Consider the following 25658-nt stretch of genomic DNA (forward strand, 5'->3'; position numbering starts at 1 on the left):
CGCCTGTATCTAAAATCATGAAACAATCAAAGTCAGAGGGCTGGGTATAAAAAAAAACACTTCTTAGTGCTCTCAGACTGAGCGTCAAAGGAGGGAAACGTGACAACAGGCTTGAGAAGCAGGGCCACTCTGAGCAGGAAGCTCTCAGTGGCAGTGCACAATGTGAAGCTGCCTGGAGTCATACATAAGAAATGCTGAGCACTGCAGTATGCCTTTACTCACGGCTTCAGGAATACACTTCCCCTTTGGGATAACCCATCTGAAACCCTCACCTGAATGCAGACGTTTCTGCCCTTTCTCTGAGGGACGCTGTTTTCTTTTAAAACATATCAGGAAATGGGGTCATGGTCCCTTTTATACAATAGCCTAATGGCTTGAACACTTGTTCAGGAAACAGGAAAAGTAGGCTCCTTTCCTTGCTCTGTCAGAGGGCATTCAAGCCCACTTCTTCCTCAATGGACAATGTCCTCCCCTTTGCTGTAAGCCATGTGGAAGACAGGCCTCTCTAGCCTTTCTGTTGGAAGCTCTCACTCACTAATCATTACAATATCCAGGGATGGAAAAAGAGACTCCTGCCTACTGGCTAGCAACTTGCCTGTCTCCAAACTATTCTACATTTGACATCAGAGAGTCATGAAGATCAAACACAGTCAACTTAATCACACAACAGCAAAGCGATGCTCTTCAGCTTGACAGCTGTTAACTTAGTCAGCTGAATTATACTTTGAGTCTTTAGATCTGGCCTGAAGTTCGTTGCTTTCGGCATGTACACAAAGCCATCTGTGGGCTAAAATATTCACCAAGATCTAGCTGCCTGCAGAGACTGATCAATTAACTAAATGTGAAGAAAAGGTAGCAAGAGCCACTGAACTGACTGCAAATGTGAGGGATGCTCTGAAAGTAACACCTCCTATTTCATTATGCTGGCCAATGACATAAGAGGTGGATCTTGTTGATATGAAAGTAGAGGCTGAACCTTCCCACCAATTTTCATTTTGTTGCCGTGCGACGTGACAGCAGGGAGGGGCAGGCTGACAAAATGGCATCTGACATAGGAGTGCATGTGAAGAAAAGATAAACAAATTCCTCCATGCAGAAAGAATGGCACCCACTGACTTCCATAAATGCTTGCTGAACATTTATGGAGACCAAATAGGGAATGTAAGCACAGGGAGGTGGTAGGTGGCGTGTTTCAATACTGGTGACAGTAACATGAAAGACAAGCCATGCTCTGGAGGGCCACGCACAGCAGTCACACCACAAAATGAAGAGCAACTCAACCAGCTCATATGAACAAATGAGGTGATTACAATCAGGGAACTGTGTATGGAGCTGAATGTTGGCTTCAATTTGTTGCAAATGATGGTGGCAATGTTGGAATATCATTTGTGCCAGATGGATCTTACAAATGCTCACAGGAATAAAAAGGAATGCAACTTGGTTGGAACTTACTGAACTAATACAAGGCTGAAGGTGATAATTTCCTGGATCACACCATCATCAGTGGTGAAACGTGATGTCACCACTATGAGCCAGAGTTAAAAAGGCAGTCCATGGATTGGCAACATGCAAACTCCCCATTAGAAAAAAAGTTCAAGGCATAGCCCTCAGTAAGTACAGTGATGTGCACTGTCTGGGGATAGTAATGGGGTGATCCTTCTGGATTTCCTAGAATCCACACAAACTGTTACATCATTACACTGGCTAAGCAAAAGGCTCAAACTTCCAGAGTCAGGCCAGAGAACACGACGTTTCTCTTGCAGCGTAATAATGCTCAGCCCCGTCCTAGTTTGAAGACAGTGGCACACACTGGCAATCCTGGCTGGACCATCCCACCACACCCAATGTACAATCTGGATTTGGCACTTCATGACTTCCATCTGTTTGGGCCAATGAAATATGGACAGCATGGACAGTATTTTCCTAGCAATTACTCTGTCAGAGTAGCTGTGAAACAGTGGTCACCCTCACTGTGCAGGTATTTATGAGCATGGCATGCATGCTCTTGTTAACTGCTGGAGAAAATTCACAGCTAATGGTACTATGTTGAAAAACAGTCTGTAGCTCTATCAAGTAATGAGAGTGTGGTCTTCATATCTGTTGTAGTTTCCATGGAAATAAATAGGAAGCATTACTTTCAGAGTAACCTATGTATTATTCTGATAACAGCAGTAAAGCTCTGAAAACACATCTCTCTGGGAATTCAAAGATGTGCTAGCAAATGTTTTCTAAAATCTATACAAGAAAGCAAGTCAATCTTCCAGAAAACAGCTCAGTGAATTTACGCAGTCCTATTCAATTTATTGTAACTTAATGAAATAAAAGCCTGTAATGAAGAAAATAGGTGCAATATATATTTCAAACCTGAAAATTTCAAACCTAAATCACATCTTCAGAGAAGACAATGGAATTTTGTTTGATTAAATATTCAAATAAAATACAAGTCTTCATAAAAGTAAGGCCAGAAATCTTGGATTATTTACAAGGTTCCCAACTAAATCCTCCTTATGTATTACAAAACACAATCCCAATATTTTTGTAGCTGGATGTGATGTGAAGCCAAATGTGTATCTGCACTGTTTTGCTGACTACACTACAAAAAACCCTTTAAAACTTGTATTCAATGCCTTAGGGGGAGGTCATTCTATTTTTCTTAAAAAAAAAAAAAGTTTTCTACAATAGATTTTACTTCTGTGCTCTAAAACCAAAAGTATTTTTAGCAAAGGAGTCACCTCCCTCACATCCCTGCCTATAAATATTACATGTTGGTTTGTTCTGCATTCAGGTATTTTTTTCTTTGCTTTTGTTATGAATGCAAACTACGATGCACAAGAGCACACCTCACTAACGCCAATCTTCATATATGGTGGTCTTCAGCTGACCGCTGTGAGCCAGATCAAAGTTACTCTTCTTCATCCCCTGGCTTCTGCACCCAGCTCCCTGGCCTGAGACCATAAATCTATCGATACCTTCCACCCCAGCTACAACGGAACAGTTTGTTAAGTGCAAAAGGATCAATAAATCAGACCTTAAGCTCAGCCCACTACTATTTCAAGTTAACTACAAAGAGATTATTTCCCTTTAGCCTCATACCTATACAAATTTAGACGAATCGATCATTTGGGTTCAATTCCCTCACTTGGTGCAGGAGTTTGAAACAGTTTTAACTGCAGCTCCAAGCAGTGCAATTCTTCACTGCTGCAGGAGATGCCAGACATTCAGATGCCTGAGAAAAAAACCCTCCAAAATGGACATAGTAGCAAGATAAACATGTGTGGGTGCAAAAGGGATTTTCAAATGTTCTTTTACTGTGTTTATGCATCTCACAAAGCAGCTCTGCATCGAGAGTGGGGGAGGAGAAAGTATAAAAATATTAATCAGTTACTTATCTTCTGACATGTTCTGGATCAACATCTGGTGCATGTGCAAGTGATGAAGTATGGCATTTGGCACAAAAGCTTATTTAATCTTCTCTTCCCAAATTGGGCAGGGAAAATTAGCACTCTTAAAAATTAAGTTTCCAGATCCAATTTTTTTCTTTAAAATAAATTGCCAACATTGTATAGGCTGTCTGCTCTATTTTGGAAAATGCTTTTTGTCTGAAAAAAGACTGATCTTAAGTAGATTATCTCTGGGCTGTTTCCTACCGCTTTTTGTCTTCCTTGCAGTATCTAACTGCCAGGGTTTCGTAGACAAGTATAGTCTAGGTTCAGCTGTTTTATTTCTACTTCTATCAGCTCAAACTGAGATAGCTCTCACATCTGTTTTATTTCTGAAAGCACTGCATAGGAAAAGTGTCCAGCTCATTCTAATCAAGCATAAACTTTCCTATAAATAACTAAGGACCTAACGAAACAATTGTTTGGAGGAAATGAAAGTGTGTTTAGAAACTCAAATTCCTCTACACTGTATGCCTGAGCTGTTCCAGTTAGAATGTCTTCCTGACAGCATGGATCAGTTGCTTTAAGATGCTGTCCCTGGAGTCAGCAAACTGAAACTATAGCAGGAAATCCAGGTATTAACATCATACTACTTGCTAATTATAAAACATCATTTCACATTCTGACATTATTCACTTCTAACCTCCCCCAACTATATCACGTTTTTGCTTTCTAATCAGTTTGACAGGAGAGAGCGTCTGACACAAGACAGAGAGGTGATCTTTTAATAAGACAGCAGTTCAAAAATTGCAGTTTTTAGGCATAATAACAACCTCAGTTTGATTTGCTGCTCCACAAAGAAGTTGTAGTTTCTGAAAAAAGAGCAGAAGTTTAAATCATTTTATAAGCTTCAAGTTCCTGACTTGTGTTCCAGTTTCGGCTTCTTAGTTGAAGTTAGGTATTAACCATCTTAACCTGCTTTGCCAAATATCTTTCTTATAGCTTGAGCCTCTGCAAGCGTTATTAAATGTCTTCCACATTCTGTAATTTCTTTTAAACACAACTTAGTGTTTTGTCTGCTAAGTGCTACGACATCACATCCTATGCAAACATACTCTTGGAATTAGATGGACATTTGAACTCATTTTGTATGCAAATCTTAGCACTGAACCTTGCTCCCAGAGTACTGAGGTACTCTACCACATCTCTCTGCATCTCTCAGCACAGTCGTGGGAGGATATAGTTAAAAAAAAAAGGCAGCACCAAAGACTTTCCTTCACTAATTACATATTAACTGACTAGTAGAAACTCCGAGAAAAAAAAAACTTCTGACTCCACTTCTTTATGGTAAAAATAAGATTTCTTTTTTGCAGCACTATCTGAAATGCAGTATTTTCACTGCTCCAGTTACAAGAGAAAATGACTGAGGCACGCTCTCTAAAGTGAAGGACATCGTGCATTGCTGTTACTCTTAAAAACGTTTTAAATGCCCATTGTGTATCCTGTTTATCTGGCACAAGACAACTACAGCATCGCCAAGACTTGTCTTTTTTTTTTTTTTAATCTCAATAAAGAACCAATAAGCCAAATCTCGACTCCCAGCAGCTGATAATTTAGGATTATATTTTTAATTTCCAGCTGCTGTCTTTTGTCTATCTGGTTGTTATTATTCATTATTATTTGCTATTTTCTTTCAACGACAGTAAATCCTTCAGATGTGATTACCAATAGTAATAGTAATTTGCCTGCTTGCTGACTATGATCTTTTACTATTGATTATCAGAATGGCAAAATTTTACACTGAGATATCACTGATCAAAAAGCCAACTGCTCCTCCACTGCACAAGATGCTAAGCAGACCTGCAGCAATTCTGGCTGAAACAGACCCGAATGGTTCGTAAGGCTTAAGCAGGTTACATAAAATACTTCAACTGCATAGGTAGGAGAGGCTCTGCAAACAACTGACTTTGCAGCTGAGAAGGCAGTTAGCAGAAGAGAGGAGACTGGAAAAATACAAACCTGCACATCGTAAGTCCCATTTAATAAGACAGGCCTCTGGGAATTGATGTCCTGCAGCACCCCCGAAAGCACAGTGCGGTTGACTTTCTGGAAGTCTTTGGAGTGGCTGAATTGCACCATGTTGTGGAGAGCCAAAATTTTAGTGTCGAGCTCAGCATCCTGCCTGGTGCGGTTGTGCAGTCCTAGGTGGTACTTGCGGAAGTGTTTGATGAGATCTGTGGGGTCGTTCCCGTAGTAACCATACCCACAGATGTTGCATTTGAAGTCCTGAAGCTCTGGAGACAGAGGCGCCGTATCTGGGTTATCGTTTACCAACAAATCTGCTTTAGATTTGTTCAGCCTTAAACCCCCATCTGAAGGCACTTGTGGGTTTTTTGAGGCCATGGGGACCGGGCTTGAGCCTTGGCCATCAGTTTGACCACTTTGCACTTGCGCTGTTTCATCTGAAGCTTTTGGCGACATCTGATGCTCCTCATTTGTCTGTGCTGCATCTCCTGATGGGGCACAGACCACATCTTGGGTGTCATCTGCATCTGATTTCTGAGGAGACTTCAAGGGCTCACAGATTCCCCCAACAGCTGGAGATGAGAAAGCCAGCATATTTCTGTCTGTCACCTCATCATGAGGGAAGGATGGAACATTTCCTCCCTTATTGTGGCTTTCATAATTGAAGCCAGCCTTTTCACTCAGCACTGAGCTTTTCAAGTCCTTTTTAATGCTGGAAGATGGCTCTTGGACATGCGTGCAAAGCTCCTCCTTGTTATTCAACTCTGCCGCATCAGGCTGGTCAGTGTTTTCTTGCATCTGCTCTGTGGAAAATTCTTTTTTCCTTCCAGACTCTTCACTTTCAGTACCTGTAGACTCAAGGGTCTGTACCTCACCTTCACTAGCAACGTTTCTTAGAGGGGGATTCTTTTTCCGGACCATATCTACCATAGAGAGACAAAAAAAAAAAAAAAAAAAAAAAAAAAAAATCTATGGAATTATTCAAGATACACAACAAGTCTGACACTTCTTAAAGCATTCTTAGCTATACAGATACATCAGATTTTCAGAGTTTTATCAAACAGGCTTTTAGTCTACATAGCAAGCTGGAACTCTGCATTAAAAAAAATGGTCACGAGACTTAATTCAACTAAGAGAACTTTAAAGCCTATGAAAACACTTCCATTGCTGAGTGAATTACATCTTTCATTACGTTTTCTGACAATAACAGTTCAGCAGAATTAACATTAAATAAATATTTCCTTTAAAACGTGTTTTAAAAACTAAGATCAAAAATAAGCCTTCGTAGACTAATGCCCACATACTGTTCAAGCACATAATACATAGCCTACCCAAAAAATACACCTACAAGACATAGTCAGGAGCACTGAAGTTATAAAGGAAACAGATTTAGGAGAGCAAGCAACTTTGAGGTTTCAGAGAAAGTATTTTTCCTAAGCAGGTATCAGTTTCTCTATAGCAAAAGCTCGCCCTTGTTCTGCCCATAAACTTCAGACAGGATTATATGGATATTCAAGAGTCTGGCCCCACAGTCCATTATTCATGTAATTAGTTCTATTTGCCAAACAAAGAGAAACTAACTTTATTAGGAAGCCCGCTGTCAATAAAATTTTACTGGCCTGGACCCAGACATTTGACATGGCTGTGCTGCAGCACAGGGATCTACCCAGAGAACACCTGGAACCCACATGGATCCCATCACGCCAGCCCCTCTGCTCAGCCCCACTTTTCAGACAAGGCCACCGCTGCTGACTGTGCAGGCATGCCTGCCGCATCCACTTAGCAGAGCTCAGAGAGGACAGCAACGAGGAGCAGAGAGAAGGAAGCAGCCTGCCACCAGTGAATGAGCTGCTAGCTGGACAGGGGACACTGTGGGACACAAATAACCAGAACACACCAGGTAGTAAGCCAAATTCCTGATGCGCTACAAACCTTCACCTTCCCCAGCCTACTCAGAAAAAGAAATTATCTAAAACTTCCCTTCACTCTCCACTGCATGGTTCTGGATTTGATATTCACCACCAGCAGCTTTGATCCATTTGTGTTCACATGCTAGCTATGGGCAGAAGACAGATGTGCTACAACTTTTTCTATGCTCTTATCTTTGCCAATGCTGTATACAATGATGGATGCCTCTCCTTGCCAAATTGCGTGTGGTCCAGTGGCAGCAGCCTGCAGAACCACACACAAGATGCAAGCTGCAGACTGAAGCCCCAGTCCCAGGACCGCCGTCACTGGGCACGTGCGGAGGCAGTATATGGATGTATGTATGCATGTATTTATAGCTCTGCGAAGGGAGGACCACCTGGTGATTCTAGGAGCAGCACTGATGCACTCCAAATGGTGCTAAATCCAGACCTTTGAAAGCTGAGGATGACCTTCTCAAAACAGTACTTTGAGAAGTACGGCTGGGGACAGAGGTTAAAAATAAAAGAACAGGCGTCTGTACATCCTCTTATTTACATCTGCTCCACATGAAAGGGCACTGTATGTTACGTCGATAAAAACAGACAACTTCTTAAGGGAAGTGTTCAACTTGTCTCTTGGGCTGGCTCTGTTGTCTTTGTGGTTGAGCCGATCCACAGGCAGCATGGGCTGCAGTGAGATGGCTTTCACACGGAATGCCAGCTTTTATTACAGAAATCTTGACACTCCGTGTGGTCCTAATAGGATTCTTAAATGCCCTCTGTGATTCCTCATTGTAGGAGGCACACATGCTTTGGAAGCAAGTGCCTCCTCTTTTAACATCAACCACACCCACCAGGATATGTGCGCACTGAATTTCACTGTTTTTTTCCCCAATAACTTTTGAACCATGAAGTCACTCAGAACTAAGAGAAAAGAAGGATTTCCTGCTGTGGTAAGAGAACTATTACTCTACAGACTCAGCCTACTACAAGAACATACACACATATATAATTCTAGGTATAAAGACAGTCCTTTCAGCACTGCTGCTTCTCTGCAGGAATCCGTGAATACTTTTGGTTGACACACACTAAAAATACTGGTGGGCATCTCTGGTAGGTGTTCATCTAAGCCTGTATTTTTCATCTTGGTTTCATCTTTAGAAACAACTCAAACTGTTTCTAAAATAACTACTGGTTAAATGCATTTCATGGCAGTTAGAGGACAGAAAGAGGAGCCTGGACTGTGAGCAGTGAAGAAAAATCAGAAATCAAGAAAGTAAACATTGTAGCTGTTACCTCAGTCAAAATTAAACAAGACTGAATGCAATGTTTTAAAATGTTTTTGTTATAGATATTTTTGGCAGATAAGGAAAGTTTAGAGATTTTGCTATCTTCATGGCAACTCGCAGAAGAGTCAGAGAGGACAGAAAAAAAATCCCCATAAAGCAGAGAAAAGAAAAACCTGGACCGTACACAGTCTAACTAGACATTACTCCAGATCTAGATGTTTTAGCTCAAATTTTCCTGACATAACCGTATGCTTGTACATTAATGGAGGAGGGAAAAGAAATGGCCTTGCAGAGCTCTTTCATGCAGTATTCTACGCTCGGGGAGTGAAAAAGAAGACAACAACATTGATTTAAACATCAAAACTTTCCGAAGCTCAACCGAAAAGGATTTTCTCCCCTTTTTACTTTTCATTTCTGAAAAACCTTCTGACATTTATTTGCTTGATATCCACTCAGGGGGACAGTAAAAAAAAGACAGTATTTTTTTGTCGCTGAAATTCTACCGCTATCGTTTTTCAGAGACATATTATGTAAATAAAACTACATCTGTAGTACTCCTAAATTGAAGAAACCATCCCCTAGCAAGTAATAAGTTACATACAGAAAGAATATAGCCACTCCGAAATTATTATTTCTAAGACAAATAACAGATTGCACAATGTTTTATTGTGTGCCAAGAATGTTTTCAGTTAACAATTTCACTTGAAAAAATGGATCACATACTTGTAAAATCATACCCAGAATTGACTTCATAAGGCATGTGGCTTTAGAGTGCTTTTTACAATTATTAATTCTATTAGTCAACTAGCAGGCAGGCTAATGCAATTGTCTTAGAAGATGCACGGAAGACACAGAAGACATTTTGAGAGCTGATCTGTATATCTGCAAAACAAAACAAAAAAAAAGGTTTTCCTTCCTAAGTTATGTATTCAAAATAAGCTTTTTATTTACAAACATTGTTATGCCTATTGTACATTTACATGCATCTATTAGTGGGCACTATGCAAATAGTGTCTGTTCTCTACTTCCCTTAAGCATAAGAAATATCGTAGCTCTCCTTAGACAGTCTCTCTCTCTCTCTCTCTCTCTCTCTCTCTCTCTCTCACACACACACACACACACACACACACACAAGAGAAAGCAAAGCAAAAACTGTAAAGTCCACCAAAAAGTAAATTTAAAATGAGCTGTAAGTTAGTTTTGAAAATCAGCTGGATAAATGCTGTAGAAAAGTGTTGTGAAAATTCACATGTATCAGCAGGTATTTATTGTAAAGGGACTGGGTTAAAAGGAAGTGAAAATGGCATACAAATAACGTTCCAGTCCAGGTTCTGTTGTCAGCAATTGCAAGTTATCACCTGCTGGCTGCCTACAGCTCCAGTTGCAATGAATTTAGTGGTATTAGTTTAGTTGCCAATGGGTAACCAGACACATCTCAAAAATGCCACCACAATAACAAACGAAATTCTTGGCCATTTAGTAGAGGCCAACTGCTGAGCAGACGCTAGGACAGAACTGCCTTAACTACACGCAAATGGTCATGTTTCCAAAATGAAAAACAAAACAACCACTAAGCTTGATGTAAATGAAAAGGTGTCTTGAACTGTGCAAGCTTTGTGTACCAGGCTGCAGAACTCATCCATAATCCAGAGGTTAGTACCTTATTTTCCTTACGCTGAAATTATCCTTTAAACCATGTGGGTTTGTTTTACCTGATATGATCACCCTCAACTATTTTCTAGTTGAACTAATACTAACAGCTACATACATTTTCCCTCAAAACCAGGCAAGGCTCCTCTGCCCAATTCCTGTATCTAACAGAGATTTTTCTGTTTTGCAGTCACATCAGTTTGTACCTGGAAGCAGAAGGTGGAATCCTCTACTAAAACCAGTTTCTAATTCACAATAATGAATTACCATAGTGACTAGTGCACTTGGTTCAAAAAAGGAAAGCAAAAAAGCAAATTCTGATAAGCAACGGTTTTTTTATGTGTGGTGAATACAAAAGCTAATTATCTGCTGATCATCAGCTCTCTCGGTGGGTCACTGTTTCTACTCTTTACTTTTACTGAACGTGATGACTTGTCATCAAAGCCTATTGCAACAGTTCAGCTGCTGCCTTCTGCTTGCTCTGCAGGTTTAGGTCAAGTCTTAGTCATATTCTCTTTTCAACAGAATTTATGAGGAGGTCTGAATCTTGTGATACACCGCGGAATAATATCTGTACAAGTCTACAAACAGCAAACTGAGTCAAGGGCCTAAAAAGACCGTGATGTTATCCATCAATATGCTGCAGCATCAAATTAAATGAAAACACACATTTATATTCAACAGACTCAAGTAGGGCTTCTTTGTTCAGGTATAGTAAAATTAATACTTTTACACTCATATATATTACACACCCCCACACTCATATATAATACATACTCATATATAATACACGTACAGCGCTTAAACATCCATCATTTTGCCAGAATAATGCAGCAAAAAATCATTAACTCTCAGTGTCTCAGCTTAATATATGTCTAATACTTACCTATCTCACAGGAGTGTTGTGAGGCTTAATTAATTAGTGACTGTAAAGCACTTTGTGATCCTCTAATGAAAGGTGCTACATAGCACAAAGTATTATTAAAATCATTAGGACCACAAAAAAGCCCTGTGGAATTCTAGCCTACACTGTCTGTTGGGGTTAGGAGTGATCTTATTATTAAAAGGAGACCGTCAAGCTAATTTTCATAATTTTTTCAAGATCTTTCATCCTCCTTTGCTGTTGTGATAGCATGTTAGTAGCTAGAAATTTAATCTTATCATCTTAATAACATACACTCATGTAGTTTGTTACTGCAGGGCTAAAGAAGAGAACAGGGCTTTTGGCACTCATCTGGCTTTCCCTTTTAAGAAAAAAAAAAAAAATTGAGAGACATATTTTGACACCTTCCCACACTCCACCCCACCAGGACAGCTGATCATGTGAGATTGCAGGATGCTCAACAGAGCTGCATGGGAAAATACTGCTGTGGTTTTAATTTCTCTTTTTTTTTTTTTCCTGTGGAAAAAAAAAAAAAAAAAAAAAAAAAAAAAAGATAAAAAACAAAACCCAGCTTATTACACATAAATATGCTACAAAGACTGTCTGCAGTGCTTTATATAAAAAAAAACCCTTCAGCATTCAAAGCATCTGCTTCTATCCCGCACATAAAGACCTAACCCGTCTGGAGCCCGTACCTTACACCCTTTTCCCCACTCTCTCCACAACAGAGCAGCTGTAAGGAGCAAAGGCTCCAAAGCCAAAAATGTCATGTCCTGAGAGAGAACTTCCGTGTGTTACCAGCTGGGGAGCAGCACTCTGTGCAGCCCTCAGTGCAACCTGAAAGCCAACGAGACCACCAGAATAGCCCCAAGTTCAAAGGCTTTGGACTTTTCTAATTAAAGCATTTTCAAAATTAGTAATCAACACCATCTGTAAATACACTGGATAATCCAGGTGAAATTCTCCTATGTTGTTCCTGCTGAAAATTATCAAATGTGCTCCCTGGTCTAAATGAAATGCAAACTACCCTAGACTAAGACACAGCAAGACTGGTCAAAGCTCCCATCTTCACTTTTGTCTGCTGAGAAAGGAAGAGAAGAAAAAAGACTTTCAGTAAGCAACTCCGGAATCAGATCCTAAACCATGGGAGGGCAGAGTAACCTTAACTACAAGCAATTCCTTCTTCAAGTAAGACCTCTTCCCCAGCTTCTTCAAATACATCACACAGGAAGCTGTAAGACTAGCACACCGTAGTGCTAAGCAAGAGCAATTAATTATTAAGTGCTTACTAAGCTATATATATGTTTTTCTACAAGCCAGTCTTTCCTGCCTGTCACTGATTAGAATAGAACAAGTCTCTTCGTATCAGTAACATTTGGCACGATCAGATGCTTCATTTGGTCGAGATACCTACTTGATATTCTATATTCTGCATGCACCACTGAAGCCATGATAGCTTCATCAATCTAGAAAATGCAAGAAGGAAAATAATCTCTTATAGCCTTATAGTCCTATAGCAAAATGCTGTTGTGCTCACTACATCCCCTCTCCTGCTGCATTTCCAGGTCTTTCCACGTGGTCCCTGACCACCAGCTCACCAAGAGCTGCTCATAATTCTTTTTCAGCAGTTTACAAGAAAGAGAGAAATAAAAAAGAAAAAAAAAAAAAAAAGTATTTTGTTGAAGCTTGCTCAGTCCTATTAAAGTTTACTTTCCCAACCCTGATCGTTCTCAAAGCTCTTCAGGTTCATTTTTGGACATCTCTCCTGTTCAGTTATTAAGAATCATCACCTTCAAACAGCTCTCATCAAATAAATCTCTTTATTAACTCACTGCAAATTAATTCAAAATGCTCTTTTCTATTACCATATGCTTCAGAACACAGCACAGTACTAGTAGTCATCCAGCCACTGGAATAAATCTAACCCTTCTATGGGTATAAAGCAGACACTTGCTCACTTCAGGGAGTTTAGGAGCAGCCTGCAGACGCTTTCAGGAGAAAGCAAAGCCAAAAGGTGATTTATCTGAGCAGGCAATGCTTGCTGGAATATTAGAGTACCCAGCACCCAAAACCAAGAATTCCACAAGTGTTTCTCCTATTGTGGGAGCCTTAGCACAGCAGTTTGCAGCGCTGCATTTATTGGTGGTCCAATGCAGGGAGCTTGCTGCCAGCAGACCTCTGGAACCCAAGAAGGCAAAGATGTGCTTTGCCTCCACTTTCAATCCAGCATCTATAAGTACTCTATTACCTGTTAAAATCTGGAAGGCCCTGTGAAACAGGAAAATTAATACAAATGACATTTTATGAGTAAATGAAAGGATCTACAGAGAGAGATGTGAAAACAAGAGTGTTGCAGGAGACTTGCAGGCAGGGTTCTCAGCTCGGCACTGAAGCTGGTTCCTTGTGACTTTCAGGCCCACATCCCTCCCTGCATTTCAGCAGAGAGAGCTTCAACCTGGCACTTGGCAAAAGACCAAGATCCTGTAATTTAATAAGGTACAGAAAGAGCACCTTGCGCAAAAGCCTAAATGCTCCAATTTATCATGACAGTTACAGGATAAGCTGACATTTTATTTATATGGAAATTAGTCTCCAAAACAACATAAAAAAGCCATACTTTCAAAGAATATTGTGCCTTTGTTTCCCTGCTCTGCATTTATCTAAACTCAGCTTTGTGTATTAAAAGTAGTTTAATTTTTATGTATTGATGCTGCTTTGCATGCCTCCCAATCTGTCGTTATTGCACTGCAGGGAGAACTCAGCCTGATTTACTTACTGCAATGAAATAACTGACTTCTGCCAGGACTGACACCTCCTACAAAAGCCCTACCATCCTCACTGAGTCTTCTGGTTATTCTATTAATTTGCAGTCGTTACTCTTTAGAGAATTGCAGAGCATTCCCTATTAGATCAGACCAGAGGTCCATTTAGCCTGGTGTGCTGCCCTGGAGAACGGCCAACACTAGATCCTCCAAAGAAGGTTCACTGTCTTTGGACTGACACAGAATCGCCTACCTCTGTGGAAAATAAATCGCTGCTAATCCTCAACACTCAGACAGTGGCTTGTTTTCTGAAGAGTAAGAAGGCTTATATCCTTTAATTATCTCTCATTTATGTTCTACGATTTGTTGTTAAATAAATCTGTACATCCTCACTTCCAATAAAAGTATCCAGTGTCTATCTGAACGTTATGACAATCCTGGTATCGTGTAGCTCTACATTTACAATCTAATTATGAACTATTAAGAGCAAACATTTTCAGCATTTTCAATTTGATCCTTTCCACTAGAGTTTTGTGTCATTCTTGCACTGGGATTAACCAAAGGTCCTCTGGACTCCTGGTCCATCCGTCACATCCCCCCCGTATTCACCCTATTCGTGTCCTTAAGGTAAAAAAGCAATCTTTCCAAACTTTCTGGAAGGTGTGGTGATCTCCAATGTTTCAATTTCTTTTCAGCCTGAGTAAACACGATGTTCTTTTTAATCCAAATGTCCTTTGAAGACAATGGGAGTTTAGGGTTTGCAAATGACTCAGAACTAAACCGAGTTGAGTGTGCTGGCAGAAGCAAGCACAGCGTTACACTGCGTGAGGAATGAAGGTGATCTGGCTCCCAGGCAGGAGCAACCAGGTATAGCTACAAGTGATTCATTCCTTCTTTTGCGTTAGACATACAAGAGGTTGATCCTCTTTTCCTTGATACTAATGGTAAAAGCCTCACTGACTTTGAGAGAAGCATGAATGAGAATCGCAGCTCCTTTCTCTGCTAGGTGAGGCTTATTATATGCAACAAAGAAGACATCCAAGTTCTTCAGCCCAAAACTTCAGTCAAATTGAACTACAAATTATTTAGGAGATGAAACAGAAAGCGTGTATCTTCGGCTAACATTCCAGAGAAGTTCAAATGATTTTCTTTCCACTTTGAGGTAGAAAAACAGAAAAGGAAAAAAAAAAAAAAAACCAAACAAAAAAAAACACCACACTGAAACAGGGTTGAAATTTCAGCTATATAAAAACTACAAATTGAGAAGACTACAACCTGGACCTGAAACAGCAATGTGAGCTCACCACCGGAGAGGGCATTATTGCAGTACTTTTCCAGCCAGACTAGAACTAAGATGAACGTGAGTTTGCAAAAATGTCCTTTTTTTTTTTTTTTAAAGAAAAAAATTGGCAAGAGTTTCCAGACACAAGTTACATAGGTAAGACAGGGCAACCGAGGGCAAAAGGAGTTGAGCCCATGCACATCAAAGCAGACTTTGGCTTCGGGTACCTATCCAAGCCGAGCCTTCAAAGGTTCTGATGTTCCCCTATTGTTTAGTTTGAATCTTGTCTAAGCTTGCTCAGGAGAACCCACATTCAGAAGTATGGAAGAAGGGAAAAAGAACACGCATTTTCCAAACAGCGATTTCAAAACAAAACAAAAAAATGTAAATCTACATGCTGCAGGGTAATACAGGTAAGCGTGGCTAGCTATTGTTGCTCCATGCTTTTCAATTTCCATATATTAGCATTCATTGCTGACATTATTAAATCCAAAAGTTATTTGGATGCTTTGATCAGCAAAGTGAATCTTGAGTCTATATACGACGTACCTATATTCACGTAAAGTTTACAAAACTATTGTATTTCCCTATTCTAACGCTTCCCCCCACATGCTGTGAGTTTCCATATATCCCACAGCCATACATTCCAAACACAGACTACTTTATTTAGTAATATATTCAAGAATTTAGATAAAAGGAAAAGCGATGGAAAACGTTTGGCAATCTCTATATAAACAGTTTTTATACATTTGGGTTGAATCATCCAGTAAACTCTCATCCTGGTATTCCTATGACAGATAAAACTTTCATCACCAGTACGGCCTCTTGACTTGGAGGTCATAACACAGGGGGATTCGTACTGCATCTCCGATACTTTCTACGTCTATCACAAAAATTAACATCACATTAAATTTAAGCAAGTCAGATTTTGGCACTGGTTTTGCACTCGGCACAAGTAACCCCACTCTGCATTGTGAATGGGGGAGAAACAACAGCAGTGGCAACCACAACAAAAGAGTGGATTGTGTGTTCTCCACACAAAACAGAAAGCTGTGCCTATTCAAGAAATCTTGGCCACTTGTCAGAAATCAGAGAACTGACGCTGGAGCCCAGTAGCAGCTCCAGCCAAAGCAGTGGTGAATTACCTTGCCTCTGGAAGCATCCCCGTTACCTAGGAAAGGATCTCTGCTGCAGCACAGACCACGCGGACCCCACACTATGTCAGAAACACTTTCTTAAAGTAAAACAAAAAAACGACCAAAGCAACTGAAAATGGATTCACTGTGAGTACTGCATCTATTGTTTGCCCCTTTTATCTATTATTTATATTTCTTTTTAAGTTGAGGAATGAAGTAAAATGCTTACAAGAAAGCTACTCTTGCAACTTATTCATCACAGTGTTTTGTTACGAACATGCTTTAAAACCAAGAAACATTTTTCAAGTGGCCCTAGGAATCAAATACAGCATGTTCACTATGAAACATGTATTTCAGTTCACCAGTTCATTTGGGTGGGAGAGGGGAGAGGAGGGCACAGAGCAAGGAGACTCCCCCAAGCTCTGCTGTGGGCCGTGTGTGCTGATATTCCTTTACAGATGGCAAGGGGTGCCAATTTCAGCTGCTGACTGCTGGATGAATACATATAGTGCAAATCATGCTCTTCTTGAATCAGTTTTTGCCCAACTCTCACAAAAACATTCTATGGGAAAATCTCATAATGCCTGCATAAGTGATTTTATGAATCTAGCTTTCAGCTTTTGATAGGAGACTTCTTACTCTACTGGCTTTCATTCCTCATTGCGTGGTGAGCTAGTGCCAAAAGCCTTCACATTAGCCTTGACCATGCAGACATCGGAAATTTAATTTAAACCTTGATGATCTGCCAGGATAATAAAACACATACAGAAAAGATTCGAAAATTGATTTTTTTCTGAGAGTTAAATACATAATTTCCACAAACATAAGGAGAACATAGGTTGCGGAATCCACACACTGCAACGTGTGGAACAGACACAAGAGCTACACGAGACAGGAATTAAATAGAAATCTGTAGCCCAAAGAGAATGCACAAAAGCGGACAGTTGTTTTCCCATTTAAAATATGCTTTAAAATACTCTAGACACTAACTGCAACTCTTTTCCAACAATTTTTAAGTTTCCTTAAAAATAGATCTAGAATTTATCTTGGAAAAAAAAAAGAAGTTAATAAAAGTACAACTACAGACTTTTATTCTCAACCCCCCATCCTACAAGTGACCCTTACCTCTCCACTCCTGTCTTCCTCCTCCACTGCCTTCTTGCCACCTCAATCCCCAATCCAACACCTCACCAGTTTTAAGAAATATCCAGCAACGATGTCAGGCTGATTTGCTGCGCTGGGATATATCCCACAAAAATGGAAAGCTTTTGTCCTGTTTTCACTTATGAAGAAAGCAACTTATTAAAGCAACTTCTGGGTTCACTGGCATCTTTCAGTCTACAAAAAGTCCCAAAATTATTTGCAGAGGCTACAACAGCATGTTCTTTGAAGTAATGTTGCAACTTGTGCGAAGGAATTTGGGATGTACCTGAGATCTGAAGGTGCGGGCTACAAATTAACACAGCCAATTAGGTGGAGAGGCTGAGAGTCCAACACAGATGGGGCAAGATAACCACAACTGAGTGAAAGGACTGCCAAACCTAAGCCAGTTGGCTGAGCACAGACCATGTCATCTTGCTCAGAAAGCTGCTGCCCAATCAATAATCTGTTGCTGTTTGCTCTCCCCATGCCAATCAATCCCAGCTAGGGCTGCTTCTAATTTTCCAATCTAGGAATAGCTTCAGAACATCCACAACTGTTATTTAAAACAACCCAAGAGATAAATGTTTCAGCCACGCATCAGCGTGCAGATTCTTCCCAAAATGGGTCTAGTCAAGAGTAAATAATTACTCCTGCAACAGTTTGATCTGATAAACCACAAGACATAAGGCTGCAAAAGTGATCTTTGTACTATTAGCAATCAGGAGGGAATCCAGCTCCTAAAATTACTTGATGAACTGATATGGGACCTAAAACTGTGATATTTCTGTAGAGAATATCTCACAATAGTTATAGTCTTTTTGGGGGCAATCAGCATCAGCTATAAATTTCTTTATCCCTGGAAATCTGGTACAACTGGATTTATGCTACAAAGATGCCTTGCTTTACAAGAAGACAGAGAGGAAATCAGAGCCAAATTACATTCATGCATCTCCTAAACAATTCTTTTGTTCACAGTATGTATTGAAAGAACACGACAGGAATTAGAAATGATTTTCATAACTTCTCAGTGGATTCTTCTCGTGAGTAACGAGAACAGCCCAACATCACACAGATAAAAGTCTTACTGTAAGACAGCATTCACATAACCATTTGTATGTAGATAATAGGATGAGCGTATACATGCATAAAAAACAGAGACTACAACACACAAAGTTACATATATGTTAAGTAGCTAATATTTGGGTCTTCTTCAGCATCAGAATCTAGTGGCCAAACCAAGCATGGGATTGAGCCTTATTTTAAATAACCCCTCACATTACTGTATCCCACAGCATCTTGACAGAGCCTGACCCTTCAATAATAATACCAGTTACTCCTTATGACTCTCAGATCTTAACCAGCTGATTTCCCATCCTATCACATGTCCAGACTGTTGCAGCTCTGTACTTTCCACAAACCTGAAGTACTTTGTCCAGCACTATGAACACAGGCTCCTAACATTGTCTCCGCCTGCAGCAGCAAGACCATACACCGCTCCCGTTTGCCTGCTCACCAGATGGCATGCTTGTTTCACTCCAGCCCTGAAGTTTAGTGCTGGACAATCCTAGCACCAGGCTAATTAAAGGCTGGGCACCAACTGGCAGCCCTGCTCCCCCAGCACAGTGGGCTCTGCAGGATTCCCAGTTGTGGCCCATGCAACACTGCCAGCACATGGAGCAGCTGCCCACAGCCCCATGAGACTGGGCACTAGAAGAACAGGAAGCTTGGGAACTGCAAAGCCCAGCAGAAAAAGTGGGGCTGGTTTAGCCCAAACCAAATGTTGTCTACCTAAAACATTACCAGTAGTAGCACCAGGGTAATGGTACACATCCACAGAGTACTGTGATCTGGGCAGCATGCACACACTTGAACAGACTCTGCTATTAGTGAAAACCGCCATCTCCTCTGCTTCTAACAGCTTGCCATATCAACGTCTAATGTTTCATGTTTTGATTTGAATCACGACTGCAAATCACCGACATAACATTTGGAGAAGAAAACAAGGATGCATTATAGAAAAACTAGTCTTCCGAAACTCTGTGAAAATATTAAATGCAGCAACAAAAACATACAAAAAGTGTCCACTCAAAACTCCTGAGAAACAGCAAAGCTAGAGCAGTTGGTGGAATGAAGGTTACAGCCTGCAGACTAAGCAGTTCACTTGTCCTGAGAATTGCACAGGCAGACTTCAGACTTATTTGGATTTAGAGATTTATCTTTTTCCCTGTAAAGGCAGGAGTGGGGAATAGAAACAAGAGGAACAGTGCCACATGTGATGCTGCTGTGCACAGCTGCCTTAAGAGGATACCATCCTTTCCTTCTGCTACAGCAAGAGTGCAAAGCCTAGGAGTTTTGTTCGCGTACATTTAATTGTACATGCTGATAAAAATCTTAATGTCATAAGGTATTAACCTTTACACCAGTAACCAGCTGCTAATCGCTTCCTGCAGATCTCTACATTTTATCCTGAATTCACAGCCCCACAAGTCAATTTCATTAGGGCAAAAAGGCAGTATGTCTTAGGCTGACCTGAAGCTGGAAAGCAAACCCACCACCGAGATTCAAGAAGTGAGGAAAAGCCGATGGTTTAGGCAGCATGACGAGGCAAAAAGATGACCGCTGTAAAAGCCCACACCGCCAAAACAGTGCTGTGCAATGTGGAAATTAGAAGCCCACAAGAAAGAACCAGACAGGGATTTCTTTCTACTGCTGGATGAACTGCTTCCTTTAATTATGAATATACAGAGGTGAAAATGAAAAAATTATTAAAATGCACTGATGGAAACTGAATTCTCAAAGGAATGTTCAAGAGATTAATCAACAGCGTCTATCGGCTCGTACCACAATACGCAACCCCTGCAGCAGACAGGCTGGCATTTACTTGCTTGGCTCTACAAGAAAACCCAAAATCAGCTCATGGCTATATCTCAACCGTGGGACACTGAACACCTTCACAGCTCCCAGAAAATCAGGCTTGGCACCATTCCCCTACATGCTTTGGGCTCCATCAGCAGAAACCCAAGTGAAAGGCAGAAGGGAAGCACAGCACACACAGCATCAGGACTTGGTGAACAAGAGAGACAACTGCTCTTCGTCAACCTCTGCTTCCTACAACCAATACATAGGGAGAGGCTTTCTGCCCTGTTTTTTCATTCTTTTTTCTTTTTTCTCCTTAAATAAAACAGTAAATTATTAAAAGAGAGGAAGGGAAGTCCTCATGAGACAGGCAGCCAAGGGCTGGGAAATGTCTCTAACCATGGTTTCCTTTCTGACCTCAGCAAAGCAGCATAATATGCTAACAGCTCCCATTTCAAAACAGCCATATTGTGGCTGTATTTACACTGCTTTTCTTATGCTCATCAAGAAGGGAGTCTGGTCCTGAAGCCAAATGACAGGGCAGAGACTGAAACTCAACTACTTCATTCTCAAGTCTTCCATTCGAACTGGTCCATCAGGGCCTAACGCCTCACGTCATACAGCTGTATCCCACGATTTAATGAGAGAAATACACGAGTGAGTTTATACAGAAAGTACTAAGACAGTAGATGATACTGCTGGTATCTTCAACCAGCACTAGTGTTAAGATAACACACAAAACCACTGAACGTTGCGTTGTAAGTTGTGTAAGTATTAAGAACAAATACATGCTCTGGTATAAGAATCTCTGTAATTTGTATTAACTCAAATTACTTAAGAAAGAAAAAGAATTGATCACAATTATAAACCACTCAAAAAACACACTTCACAAGGCATTAAACGTGCCAAGCAAGTGTTTCAGCAGAAACAGGTAAATCAATGCATACATCACAGATGACACTGAATTAAGAAAACTATTTATGATGTTTAAAAAAAGATGAATTTTAACTGGTATTAATGAAGAGGCAGAAGATAGGACTGTCTCCAAGTATCTGAAGTGAAGCTCATTTAGACTAGCAACAAAATTGCTAGCAGCAGGTTAATATTAGGGAGGGAAAAGCTTTGGATCATGTTGGCATAAGAACAAATAGACTAACCATGATTAATTTTGGGCTGAAAATGAGAAGCAAGAGTTTTAACTGACAAAGCACTAAGGCTATGAAACATCCTTCCACCAGACGCAGTCATGGCAAAAATAAAAACCTATCTAATTTTAGGACAAAGGTGGGTCACTTTATAAAAGGGATTACATAGTGTGGTTGATGTTCAAAGAGCTAAGAATTTCCACAGTACTTCAGCACAGCATACACAAATCCACTTTTTCACAGTATGCACAGATTTACCACTCTTCCTTAAAAAAAAAAGAAAAAAAAAAAAGAAAAAAGCACATGCCAAGGGCACTGTTTTCTTGAAAGCAGATAAGAAAAAGGTTATTCTTTTCCTCCATTCTACTTTTTTTAAACGTATTTATTTTCAAGGTGACTTTCTGCATTTCCTTAAAGTAAACAGTCTTAAAATGACAGTAATTCCCATCTCCAGGGAAAATACAAGATAATAAAATATTCTCTCTCTATATACATGGGCATATAATACAAAATGAATAGTGTTTGTTATTTTGGCAGAAAGGATAAACTGCAGCATTACCGATTATCAAGGCTTGTCACAAAAAAGGCAAGTCCTTACTTACTATCCGTCTTACCATTCACTGATGCGTGATTGTGCCACACTCCACACAGGCAATGCACACCTTTTTGTAATGCAAGTGCTTTTTAGTCATTAGGAAGGCAACTCCTGAGTCCTCTAGATAGGTACACAAAATATAAACTAAAGTAACTCAGAGCTCCCCGTGCTGCTCTGCCGCTACAACTCAATGACAGCCACAATTAGCAGTGGAGAAGAAGTAAAACTACAGAGTTATGTTCAGTAGATTGTGTACACTGAGTGGGACAGAGATCTACAGATACAACACATCTGGAGAGAGTTCGGGCAGTTTCTGACTACACCCTCATTCCAAAAATGACCAAAAAGTAAAGACTGTTGGTCACTAAAAGCGATTGTTTTTTTTTTCTCCCCCCACCTTTTCTGTAGGACAAAATGTGTTAAAATTCTGAATGTCAGTTTTCAATTGAAATTAACCTATTTGGATAGGACCAAAGAGATACAAGATGATGTCTGTTTCTTTTCCAGCTGAAGCAAACACAAGCTTTTCCTCCCACTTCTCTGTCCGTCACCTTGCTCATTCTTTGAGCTATCCCATCTTTCTAACTTGTTCTAACACCTCTTTTTTTTTTTTTCACAGAATCCACCATAGAAAAACAAAGATGGCAACAGATGGCTAAGGAGAAAAGCCTTCTGTGGTCAAACTGACCAACACAATCCCTACAGTTCCTAAAAAGCATTTTATGGGCTTCATTTGGGCCTCACCAACCTTCACACACTGTTTTGCTTTAGCAAACACCATGCCATTTGCTGTCTTTTCTTTTTTCCCCACAGTAGCATGACATACCAGTATCACTTTTTTTTTTTTTTTTCCCCTCCACAGCGAAATCCACCTAGGTATGCACTTATTTATGATCCATATTCTTTGCTATAACCAGTGTTTTGTGATAAGCCACGATATGGCATGCCCTTCTGTCTGATATAACACAGAGATACATATTTTTTTCCTTTGGTAACATGCAGGGTTTTTCGATTCTCAATGATTTAGATAGCAGAAGCTGCTCTCTCCTCTGGAGTGTTCTGCAGCACATTTTCAGCCCAGCTCCGTTCCATCATCTGCCAATGGAAATCCTGCAACCCTCCCTGCCAGGGCTGGAACCATAACTGGGCACATGGGGTGAATTAGTTCGAGTCCCACAAAAATCTCAAAGTCAAACACCTGAAGAAACTCACAGCAGAGCCCAAATCTGTCCATGCTCTCCTCCTCAGCCCACAGATGCCCCACAGTTCACCGTGCAGAAGCTCCTCACCAGAGGCTTTTCTACCCAAGCACCAGAGTGCTGCTTTCACACACGAGGCTCCTGCTGGTCTGCAGTGCTTCTCAGAGCAGGGGGAGAAAGTCAGGTGGAGAGGTAAGCCATCAAAGATCGTCTGAGTGAATGAAAGTAAGCTGTGCATAAAGGAAGGAGGGCTTACAAAGACTTGGCAGGAAAAAAAAAAATCATCAGAAAACAATCTCTATCTGCCAGGAAATGGAAGTGCTGCCTTCAGAAAAGTGAAATCATTATTGCAAGCAAACTGATTCATTAAATAACACGTAAGGGAAGATTATAATGCCTTCCTTGTCATTAAAATGCTTTGAAACTATACTTCTATAAGATATGCTAATGATATTCAGCTTTTGTATTACACAGCAGAAGCTACACTGGGTGGAATTTGGAGCACTGTGTTACACAGGAGTTCAGAGAAGAAAAGTTGTTATTAGTTCACACTGACTACAAACATCTTTAAAACGCACACAAAAACTGCCATCCCATACAGAAACCAGAGAGAGAGGTGTCGAACCAGTCTACACCCAGCTCCAGCTCTGCACTCCCACCAGGACACCTCATCCAGGCAGGATATCACCAACAAAAACAACACCAGAAGCTATCTACGGTTTATGTCCAACTTTCTACCAAGTAGTTTGAGTGTTTTGTTTCAGCTAAATTACTTGTGTCCTAGTGTACTTGGACGATTTACCCGCGTTCTTAATTAAATAACAAAAGGTAGGCTCCAGAACCCAGTGCCATTGCTGCAACCAAATTTCCATATGATGCATCAGCTTCACTGTCACAGTAACTAACATGGTGCATTTTTTCACTTGGTTCTCTATGTAAGCTGACAGAAGTCACTCTATCAAGGAGAGACCTAATACTATTTTTATTGCTTATCTCTTTTGCCCTAAGTTACATCAGTAAGTCATCTCCCTCCATCAACTTCTTTTTTGGTGTTGACCTTAAAAGGACACAGCTGTGACAACTTTCTTTTTCTTTCTCTTAATAGTTCTCAGCTGAACACTTGCTCTCAGTAGTACAGGGTCTTCGTTTGGCACTGCTTTAGCCCTGAGGCCTGCTCAGACCAAGCATAGTTTGGTAATTCTATCCGATAGTATCTTACAGCCATTACTGCAACTGCCGCTGAGGAAGACAGAGGCAGATTTTATTCAGACAAAACCATGATTAATTACAAGAGGTCTTCTAGATTTGGTCTTATTTTCTTAATGCTCTCTAATTAATGAATGTGTTCATCTCAAAACACACATCCTTATTTCCACAGCCTTTGCTCAAGATATTAACTGCAGGCCGGCATTCCCCCTGGCATTTTCACTTACTACAAAAATCATTTTGTCTAAACTTCTGCAAGTCCCAGAATTGGAAGATCAGGATTTAAAACCCGCTCAGGATCTCAGAATGAAGAAGAAGATCTCAAAAGGAAGAAGATACGACACTAACAACTTTTCTTAAAGCAATACCTCAGCTAAGGGATATCTGGAAAACACAAAAATGTTTATGCAATCTGGAAATAGCACTCAGTATTTCTGCTACAAACCACCTAATAAATGCGCCACGTTGCTGATTTAATGAAATAACTCAGTTTTGTGCCCAATCCTTCTAAAAGCAAAGAGGAACAGGTACACAGTATATCTTAAACTCACTGTGCTATGTGCACTGATGGTTATTTACACAGACACAGACTTTAATCACAGCAATTTACAAATCACCAGTTTTAGTCACAATTTAAATTGGCACGCCAAAGACTTCAACATACACAAAACAATGAGGTTAAAAGAATTATTTATGTTTTCACTGTGATTCTGAAAAGCGACAACCCAGGCAATAATCACTGTAAGATGTCAGCTGCAACTAAATGAAGTTCTATCAAAGGAAGGAGTCTTCCTTTGGATAGTAATTTGTGTACATTGAACCTATATGCACTTAATTAAGCAGTTATACAACACAATCTTTTGTACTTACACGTTTTTATGTGGATACATATTACAGATTTTGTTCCATGTTTTGTATTTACTAGATAATAAATCGGGGTTTTTTGTTTGTTTTTTGTTTTGCTTTTATTTTTTAGGGTTTATGAAAGCTGGAATTAAATTAAAAACCATTAAAAATCTCTTTAAAGTATTGCTCATCAGTCCAATGATGCCCGAGGTATGCAAGTAAGAAAAAAGCAAGACGTTTACAAAACCTGCTTTGCATTTAAAACTAATTTAAACAAAGAATTACACATGTGATTTGTTCACTGTACAATTGTTCATCCAATTGTTTTGGTTTATCACATATTTTAGAAGTAAC

General features: G+C 40.1%; 1 protein-coding gene across 4 annotated transcripts in view; it reads right to left on the reverse strand.

Moving 5' to 3' along the window:
* TRPS1 (transcriptional repressor GATA binding 1) overlaps nucleotides 1-25658 on the reverse strand; it is a 210658-nt gene that overhangs the window by 164753 nt on the left and 20247 nt on the right. For 3 of the 4 annotated variants that reach the window (XM_042869972.1, XM_042869971.1, XM_042869969.1), the window contains exons 1-2: nucleotides 9325-9451; nucleotides 5400-6328 (exon numbers count right to left, since the gene is read on the reverse strand). In XM_042869972.1, coding sequence (XP_042725906.1) covers nucleotides 5400-6328; nucleotides 9325-9361 — 966 coding nt within the window. In that variant the 5' untranslated portion in view covers nucleotides 9362-9451. Of the gene's footprint in view, nucleotides 1-5399; nucleotides 6329-9324; nucleotides 9452-25658 lie in introns of those variants that run through there. The other variant, XM_042869970.1, reaches the window with a different exon arrangement.

Source organism: Lagopus leucura, unplaced genomic scaffold, assembly GCF_019238085.1.
Source record: "Lagopus leucura isolate 7727_CA_CO unplaced genomic scaffold, USGS_WTPT01 Super-Scaffold_100002, whole genome shotgun sequence".
NCBI classification, from domain to species: domain Eukaryota; kingdom Metazoa; phylum Chordata; class Aves; order Galliformes; family Phasianidae; genus Lagopus; species Lagopus leucura.